Below are 9,543 nucleotides of genomic sequence, written 5' to 3' on the forward strand. Positions count from 1 at the left end.
CTTAGCCCAAGATGTCTCGCCTGGTGCTTTGCTCTCCTCAGAAAGGCTGACGACCACTGGTTGGGGCAGGGAGCCAGAGCCACGCTTCTCCCTGGGTACTGTGTGGGGCCACGAGTGGGAAAGAACTTACCCCGATCTCTCCCAGCTCACGATTTATTCCCTTTCTCCCATCTTTGTGGTCCCTGTCTGCAGCCTGTGGGTCGGGCAGCCGGAGCAGCGGGGCCACTCCAGTGTCCGGCCCTCCCCCGCCTCCGGCCAGCAGCACCCCTGCGGGGCAGCCCACTGCCATCAACCGTTTGCAGATGCAGCTGCACCTGCGTGGCCTACAAAATAGCACGAATGACCTGCGCAGCCAGCTTCAGCAATTGCGGAAGCTCCAGGTACCACCACCTCTCCGGGGCCCCGCCCCCTCAAACCCCGCCCTACCAGAACCCACCTTCTTGCCGAAACTCCTTCCCTAGAGTCTGCCCTATCCCGAGTCCCTCGCCGTTTACTGGGCTGCTCTCCGAAACCTTCCTCGAACTCCCGTCACCTCGCTGAATCTCTATTCCCTCACCAAGCCACTACCCCTGGCCCGTGTCCCCCTCAGCGTGCCCTCTTTCCCTTTCCCTGAATCCTTCCCGCCCTCCTGGAGCCCCAGCGTACCCCACTGAGCCCCCTCCTCCTGTCAGTATCCCTCAGAGCAGTCCCAGCTCCTTCCCTTCTCCCATTCTTTTTCCCCCTCCCCTCCCTTGGGCGGAAGCCTTTCCCCCAGATCCCCTCAGGGCTACCTTCCTGAGCCCATACAGCCTTCCCCAGCCTGACCTGCTTAGCAGATGGTCCTACCAGTCAGGAGCCTGGCATCCCTGTGCCCGCTCCTCGAGAGTGCCCCAGGGCCCATCAGGTGAGAATAATGAGTAGAGACAGGCTGGAGAAGGGGCAGAGAGTTGCCATCTGGGCAATGGGTAAGATCTCGGCTACCCCCACCATTGCCTCAACTCGGCCTTAGAACTAGGTTCAAGTGTTAGTTATGTTCCGGTCCCAGCCAAGGAAACTCTGTCAAACCACAGTGCTTGAGTCCTTCATCGAAGCCACAGCCCTGCAGTCCCAAGGTGGGCAGGGCCCTGTTAGAGTCATCTCTTGCCCTCAAATATCCCTTACCCCATTCTCCGGCCTCTATATTTCCCCAGAAACCTTGTCCTCTTCCCCCGACCCCTTCGCTGCAGCTAACTGCCACAGCCAAGCAGCCGCACCTTCCGCACTGCCCAACTTGGCACTCCTGTCTCCCTCCACCATCCCCAAGCCATTCCCCTCCTGCCTCTATGCTTCCCCAGAAAGTAACCCTCGGCCTGTGACCCCTACCACTCCACCCTTTCGCTGCTGCTCACGGCCGCAGCCGAGCAGCAGTATCGTCCGTGGAGTTCGCCCCGCGGTCGGGCTGTCCTCTGCCCGCCTCCTCCCAGTCCTCTCCCCGCAGCGCGCCTCCATTCTCTCCCACCCCCGTCCACCGGCCCATCTGCGTCCCGCAGCTACAGAACCTGGAGTCGCTGCGCGCGCTGCTGAAGGGCACGGAGGCGGAGCTGAGCATGCGCGTGTCGGAGGCGGCGCGGCGGCAGGAGGACCCGCTGCAGCGGCAGCGCACCCTGGTGGAGGAGGAGCGGCTGCGCTACCTCAACGACGAGGAGCTCATTACCCAGCAGCTCAAGTGAGGCTGGGCGCAGCGGCTGCGGGGAGGGCTGGGAGTGCGGCCTCGGTGGCCTGCAACCTGGTATCACTGCTGCTGCTAAGTCACTTCAGTCGTGTCCGACACGGGGAGGCACAACTCCCTTCTTTCTGACTCCCAGGTGTCGTGGCTCTGTTCTGAAGCCTGATTTTCATCTCCTCTGTGGTCTGATGTCTCTGTGACCCACAAATCTTTGACCATCTGGCAGGAGTCCTATTTTCTTTTATTCTGGCTTGATGTCTGCTTTTGCTGTGGTCTTACTCCCTAATGGTCCAAGGTCTGGCTTCCCCGTCGTCTGCAGCCTTACTCTCATGTTTCCAGATGCCCAATTTCACTTCTGTCCTCTGCCTGCTTTCGTTCTGGCCTGTGATCCTTGCATACTGATCCTCGAGTAGAGTGTTCCGGTGGGCCAGCTTGGTCACCGTTGCCACCCTCACCCGCTCTTAGACCAGATACAGCCAAGGAGAACCCTCCTCCCCTCCTACTGCTGCTGAAACAGGGCTCCAGGAACAGAGAACACCCCGCCCCCAAAGACTTAGACATGGAAGGGTTAACAGAAGACAGTCCTCTGATCCAAATTTAGTAAATAGCTGTCTGGCCAAGATTCGATTGTCTGGCACCATTGCAAGGAGAGGCTGCCTTCCGCTGTCCATCCACTGAGTGAGCAGCTCCAGCCCCCTGCAGCTTTCCCTGGTCAGTCCCTGGGTCTGAGACAGAGACCCTGCTCCTCTGCCTGGTCTCCCTCTTGGCAGCACAGGGCATGAGGGGCCCGAGCTCCAGCTCCAGCTCTGAGCAGCTGGGCAATCAGAGCAGTTTCTGCCCTTCCCCGTGCTTCAGCTTCGTCACCTGTGCCCAAGGTTAAGCTTTTCACAATTCTTTCCAGAGGGGGCTTTGGCTCCTACGGGTCAACTACTCAGAACCAAGGAAGACTGCTCAGAGGAACCCGGCTTCCTCACCAAAGTCATAATTGGCTGTATCACTTGCAAGGGGCTCCTTGAGAAGGGTCCCTGCTCCTCAGCCTCGAGCCCACACAGCCTGGAGCCCACACAGCCTGGAGGTCCATGTGCATTTCAGTGATGCACAGGGCAAGATTGCCATGACCCCTTGTGGTTGAGATGAAAGAAGGGGCCATCCCACTTGGAAATAAGCTGGTGTGGCAGTCAACTGCATCACCCCTGCTGTGAAAGCTGAGTGACAGCTCCGGTCAGATCTCCAAGTAGACGGATGGCTACCACCCCCTGCCCCCGCACCCAGGGAATTCCATTTACCTAACTTACCTGTCCTCTTTTCCCCCTTTTTTATTCAGCACAGAGGAACTGGATTGGAATTTTCAAAGGGAACTGTACTGAGACATTAAAGGAAAATAAAAGGAAATATAAAAGTACAGAGGAGGCAGGAAGGATGAAAGAATGTATTTATGCTCCTGTCATATGAGTGTCTGGTCCTCAGCTTCCTGGGGCCTCAGTTCTCCAGGAATACACAGTCTCTCTATGCGTTGCCCTGCTATCAAACCCATTGCTCTGACTGCTCACTTTAGAGAGCTTGGGGGCTGATACATAGCTTCTGGCAGGGTTCTCCATCTACTTCGAAGGTGGCTTTTTGGGGGGAACTGGACTGGTGCTGCAGTGGCTTTGGCTTGACTGGGAGGGGCCTCCCTGCCTAATTTCCTGCTGGCCCATCCTTACCCCCTCCTTAGCTTACCAGCCTCTGTCCACTTCCTCAGCTTCACTCTACCCCTTCCTTTTGCCCTGGCATCTTGCTGGAAGTTACAGCTGATTCTGTGCTCCACTCAGCTTGGTTTACTCACGTGTAGCTCTAGCCAAGCACGTTGTCTAGATGTTGCCCTTAGAGGCAGCCTCCACTGACTGAGACCTTTGACCTTTGGAGTGTAACATGGCCCAGCCCAGCACCAACTTTATAGGCATGTGACCCGTTATTCACACAGGGCACCATGCTTGTGAGGGCCCGTACTTGGTTCAATGCTCTGCTGTCATTATCTTGAAATTCTTAATTTTTATACTAGGGGCAAAATCTTTATTTTGCTTTGGGCCACCCCACATTTTGTAGCTGGTTCTGCCCTGATCCTCACCTCTCAACTGTTCCAGAACTAAAGCTGGGTCTGGAAAGCCCCACCACTTTCTGATCCCAATGTCTAGACTTGCGCTGGTTTGGACTTTATTACAGAGCCTGCTCAGGTTATGGGCCCCCAAACTTTGGCAGAGTGCAGGATCAGAAGACTGAGGTGCTAATTGAGCCTAAGGGGGGCTTAGTGGCTTTCCTCCCTGCAGTCACTCAGGGACCCAGGCTAATGCCTTCCAATAAGGCACGTCTTCAATATGTGCCTTCCAAGATTACCCACAGGGTCATTTTCAGCCAACAGGAAGGGGAAACGAGTGCAGAGGAGCCTACATGGGAGGATTTTAGGATGCCAGACCTGGAAACAGCATGTACCACTTCCACTCATATTCCATTGGCTAGACCTTATTTGAATGGCACTTCTACATGCAAAGGAGGCTGGGGAATGTAGTTTAGTATCTGAGCTACTTGTTGTTGTTTAGTTGCTAAGTTGTGTCTGACTCTTTGTGACCCCATATGCAGCACATCAGGTTTCTCTGTCTTTCACCATCTCCTGGAGTTTGCTCAAACTCATGTCCATTGAGTCAGTGATGCCATCCAACCATCTCATCCTCTGTTATCCCCTTCTCCTCCTGCCCTCAATCTTTCCCAACATCAGGGCCTCTTCCATTGAGTAGGTTCTTTGCATCAGGTGGCCAAAGGACTGGAGCTTCAGCTTCAGCATCTGTCCTTCCAATGAATATTCAGGATTGATTTCCTTTAGGATTGACTGGTTTGATCTCCTTGCAGTCTAAAGGACTCTCAAGAGTCTTCTCCAATACCACAGTTCAAAAGCATCAATTCTTCGATGCTCAGCCTTCTTTATGGTTCAACTCTCACATCCATATGTGACTACTGGAACAACCATAGCTTTGACTATACGGACCTTTGTTGGCAAAGTAATGTCTCTGTTTTTAAATATGCTGTCTAGGTTTGTCATAGCTTTTCTTCCAAGGAGCAAGCATCTTTTAATTTCGTGGCTGCAATCACCATCCGCAATGATTTTGGAGCCAAGAAAATAAAGTCTGTCACTGTTTCCACTTTTTCTCCATCTATTTGCCATGAAGTGATGCGACCAGGTGCCATGATCTTAGTTTTTTCTATGTTGAGTTTTAAGCCAGCTTTTTCACTCTCTATCAAGGGATTCCCTGATAGCTCAGTTGGTAAAGAATCCACCTTCAGTGTGGAAAACCTGGATTTGGTCCCTGTGTTGGGAAGATACTCTGGAGAAAGGAAAGGGTACCCACTCCAGTATTTTGCCCTGGAGAATTCTATGAACTGTATAGTCCAGGGGGTTGCAGAGAGTTGGACATGACTGAGTGACTTTCACTTTTCACTGTCCTCTTTTACCCTCATCAAGAGGCTCTTCACTTTCTGCCATTAGTGTGGTATCATCTGCATATCTGAGGTGTTGGTATTTCTCTCAGAAATCTTGATTCCAGCTTGTGATTCACCCAACCCAACATTTTACATGATGTATACTCTGCAAATAAGTTAAATAAGTGGGGTGACAGTATACAGCCTTGATGTACTCCTTTCCCAATTTTGAACCAGTCCATTGTTCCATGTCCAGTTCTAACTGTTTCTTCTTGGCCTGAATACAGGTTTCTCAGGAGACAGATAAGGTGGTCTGGTATTCTCATCTCTTTAAGAATTTTCCACAGTTTGTTGTGATCCATGGAATCAAAGGCTATAGTGTAGTTAATGAAGCAGAAGTAGATTTTTTTTTAATTCCCTTGCTTTTTCTATAATGCAGTGGATGTTGGCAGTTTGATCTCTGGTTCCTTTACCTTTTATCTGGAAGTTCTCGGTTCATGTACTGTTGACGTCTAGCATGAAGGATTTTGAGCATAACTTTGCTAACATGTGAAATGAGCTCAATCATACAGCAGTTTGAAAATTCTTTGGCATTGTCTTTCTCTGGAATTAGAGTAAAAACTGACCTTTCCCAGTCCTGTGGCCATTGGTGAGTCTTCCAAATTTGCTGGCATATTGAGTGCAGCACTTTAACAGCATCATCTTTTAGAATTTGAAATAGCCCAACTGGAGCTATTTGTTCCACTAGCTTTGTTCATAGTAATGCTTCCTAAGACCCACTTGACTTTGCACTCCAGGGTGTCTGGCTCTAGGTGAGTGCCCACACCATTGTGGTTATCTGGGTAATTAAGGCTTTTATGTATAATTCTTCTGTGTATTCTTGCCACCTCTTGTTAATCTCTTTTACTTCTGTTAGGTCTTTGCTGTTTCTGTCTTTTATTGTGTCCATCTTTGCATGAAATGTTCCTTTGGTATCTCTAGTTTTCTTGGAGAGATCTCTAGTCTTTCCCATTCTATTGTTTTCCTCTGTTTCTTACTCTGAGCTACTATTTGTATGTAAACTGGAGGTAATAATGGTTCCCACTCCCAGGATTTGTTGTGAGGATAAAGTGAGGGGCTGAATGTACGCCTGGCACGCTGTAGGCACTTAGTACAAGATCCCTCTTTCACTGGTGGTGCTGACGCACAGGATTTTGGCCTTGGCTCCAGTGTGGTCTGTTTTTTCACCCACTAGTTGGATGAAGATATATAAAGCATGCTGATAAGATTTGCTGATGACACAGAGCTTTGAGGGGGAGTAAATCTGTTGGATGGTAGAACTGAGATTCAAAAGTTGTTCCTCCCTGGATTGTTGAGCTGATTTCCAACAGATGGGATTTGACAGGAATGTATGTGACGTCCTGCATGTGGGTCAGGGATATCAGTGACTCAGGTGCGGGACTGGGATGACCTACCTGGGCAGTAATTCCTTCTTTCACTTATTCATTCCTTCCAGAATTACTTACCAGACCTCTGTTCTGCTCCAGGCACCATGCCAGGTGCTGGGAATCAGAGATGAATCAGAAAGACAGGGTATCTTATTTTCTGCCTAGAGCTGCTTAGCCTAGCAAACAGGAGCTCCAGGCAGGAAGCAGACCCCTAACACCAAGTGTTAAGGGGAGAGTTTCCCATTGGGACCTGGGGATGTGTGTGAGTTAGTCACACGTGTGCGTGGGGGGTGGGGAGGTGGTGGTAATGGAGTGTTCCGGGCAGAGGAAATGGCATTATAGAAGTCCAGGGAGAGGGACTTTCCTGGTGGTCCTGTGGATAAGGTCCACACTCCCAGTGCAGGGGGCCTGGGCTTGATCCTTGGTTAACGCAACTAAGCCTGCATGCCGCAATGGAGACCTAGCGTGGCAAACAACAAGAATGACCAACAGGGAGAGCAGCACATACAAGGACCTCAGGGAAATTCTGGATGGTTCGAAATAGAAGCAAACCAGATGGGGAGGAAGTGGATGTGGCTAGAGAGGAAATAAGAGCAGCCCCCAGGGACTGACCCCATGCATTAGCTCATTTAATTGCTTTTAGCTCATTTAATCCTCATAGTGGCCCCAGGAGGGAGGAACTCTTACCATCCCCATTTTTGGGGGATGAGGAAGCTGAGATCTGGAGACAGTCGGTAACTTCTCCAAGATCTCTTCTGGGTCAGGCAGAGTGCGGGTTGGAATGTGGATCTGTCTGACTCCAGACCCAAATTTTCAGCTACTACCCCCATGCCCTTTGTGGCTGCACTTAAAGAGTTTGGATTTTAGCCTCAGAATGTCGAGATCCATTTCGGGTTCAACACAGGCGGTGGTGACTTGGTCTGATTTACATTTCAGAAAGATGTAGGGTGTTAAAATGACACAAGCTCAGCATAAGCCATCTGAAAATAGGAAGCAGCTTTGTCATTGAGGGAAAGAGGCTGAGTGTCTGGATCATTTGAGAAAAGGTGGACGCCTCCCCAAAAAAGCACACGCACCTGCCTCCAGTTCTTTGAAAAGCTGCCAATTTCTCTGCTGTGTCCTTGGCTAATGAGAATCAGAGGGTGTGAGTCCTAGGGAGGGAGATTCTGGCTGATACTGCTAAAGATGAGAACTTCAACACAGGGACCTGGGGGACCTGTTACGGAGTGTTTCTGAAGTCTCATCTCTGAGGTCTGGCTTTCTGATTTCACTTTGGCTTGTGGCCTGGTGGATGGCTTTTAATTTTGATCTGACCAGTGGCCTGATTTGTTTCCAGCTGTTCAGTTTCAGGGGGCTGGGCTGGGGCCAGAGGGGCTGAAAAGGTCTTTCTGTGACTGCAGTGACCTGGAGAAGTCGGTGGAGAAGATCCAGAGGGATGTGTCCCACAACCACCGACTGGTGCCCGGGCCCGAGCTGGAAGAGAAGGCGCTGGTGCTGAAGCAGCTCGGGGAGACACTGACTGAACTCAAGGGTGAGCCTGGGGGCACCCCCAGCCCCACCCCAGGCATTGCACCCCCACCCCACTGCCTGTCCTCCCAGCTGTCCAGAGCTGCTCTCTCCTCCTGCTCACTCCTTCCCTTCGCCTCAGCTCACTTCCCAGGCCTGCAAAGCAAGATGCGGGTAGTGCTGCGTGTGGAGGTGGAGGCAGTGAAGTTCCTGAAGGAGGAGCCCCAGCGCCTGGATGGGCTACTCAAGCGGTGCCGGGGGGTCACGGACACCCTGGCCCAGATCCGAAGGTCATTCTATCCCTGACCTCCTATCTCTGACCTGCGATTTCCCATGGGGTCACACACCGGGCCCAGATCCCTTATCCCAACTCCCCGCAGAGGTCAGCGGTGTGCTGGCTGGCTCTGCACTTTGACCTGTCACCCCTTGCATGTTGCAGGCTTGGCGCTCCCATTTCCCAGATGCAGTCACCCCTCCCCAGGCCCTTCCATCTGTTCGGCAAGATCCCAGAGCCCCCCTCACACCCCGCCTCCTCCATGCCAGGCTTCCCTCCCAGGGAGCCACGACCCTGCTGACCTCACAGCTGCTCCCAACTCTCCCACCCCAGGCAAGTGGACGAGGGTGTGTGGCCACCCCCCAGCAACCTCCTGAGTCAGTCCCCCAAGAAGATGACGGCCGAGACGGACTTCAACAAGAGCTTAGACTTCGAAATGCCACCCCCTAGCCCTCCGCTGAACCTCCATGAGCTGAGTGGGCCAACCGAGGGGGCCCCTCCAGCCCCCAAGGCGGGCAACCCCACCAAAGGCCTGGACGCTCCTGGCAAGAGAAGCATGGACAAGGCTGTGTCTGTTGAGGTGCTGGGCGCGGGATGGGGGGGCTGGGGCTAGGCTCACACATTCTCACCACCGACCTACGTTGGCCAGTGCCGACACGTGGGACTTGTTCCTGGGGAACAAGGCAATCTGAGAAGCATACTGAGGGTGACATCAGTCCTGCTAGTCAGGGAAGCATATCATAAACCTGTGATAATCAAGGCAGTACAAGAAAAGATTATGTGCTCAATGAAACAGAATAGAATGTCTAAAAGCAGGTCTAAATTTCTCCTGAGAGTACTTGGTTATGAAGGTGGCATTCCAGGCTCGCAGCAAAGGCATGTAATACTCAAGAGAAGCCCGAGGCTCGGATCAAATGGGAGGCTTCCTTTGCATTCCTTGCATGTGTGGCTGAGGCCCCAGAAGTCCAGGAGCAGGGCAGCTGCTTCAGTGCTGACTGTTGGCCCTCCTCTCAAGGCTGCTGAGCGGGACTGGGAGGAGAAGCGGGCAGCCCTGACCCAGTACAGCGCCAAGGACATCAACCGGCTGCTGGAGGAGACACAGGCGGAGCTGCTGAAGGCCATCCCTGACCTAGACTGTGCGAGCAAGGCCCACCCAGGCCCAGCCCCCACCCCGGACCACAAACCCCCCAAGACCCCCCACG

The 9,543-nt window shown here is 52.6% G+C and overlaps 1 protein-coding gene across 1 annotated transcript in view; it reads left to right on the top strand.

Annotated features, from left to right (window-relative positions):
• Positions 1-9,543, top strand: part of SRCIN1 (SRC kinase signaling inhibitor 1) — a 45,187-nt gene that overhangs the window by 19,646 nt on the left and 15,998 nt on the right. Inside the window, exons 14-19 of the mRNA XM_010843137.1 lie at positions 193-380; positions 1,509-1,684; positions 7,962-8,092; positions 8,210-8,357; positions 8,675-8,921; positions 9,357-9,542. Coding sequence (XP_010841439.1) covers positions 193-380; positions 1,509-1,684; positions 7,962-8,092; positions 8,210-8,357; positions 8,675-8,921; positions 9,357-9,542 — 1,076 coding nt within the window. The remainder of the gene's footprint in view (positions 1-192; positions 381-1,508; positions 1,685-7,961; positions 8,093-8,209; positions 8,358-8,674; positions 8,922-9,356; position 9,543) is intronic.

The sequence above is a fragment of the Bison bison genome, unplaced genomic scaffold (assembly GCF_000754665.1).
Source record: "Bison bison bison isolate TAMUID 2011002044 unplaced genomic scaffold, Bison_UMD1.0 scf7180017864180, whole genome shotgun sequence".
Classification (NCBI taxonomy): Eukaryota; Metazoa; Chordata; class Mammalia; order Artiodactyla; family Bovidae; genus Bison; species Bison bison.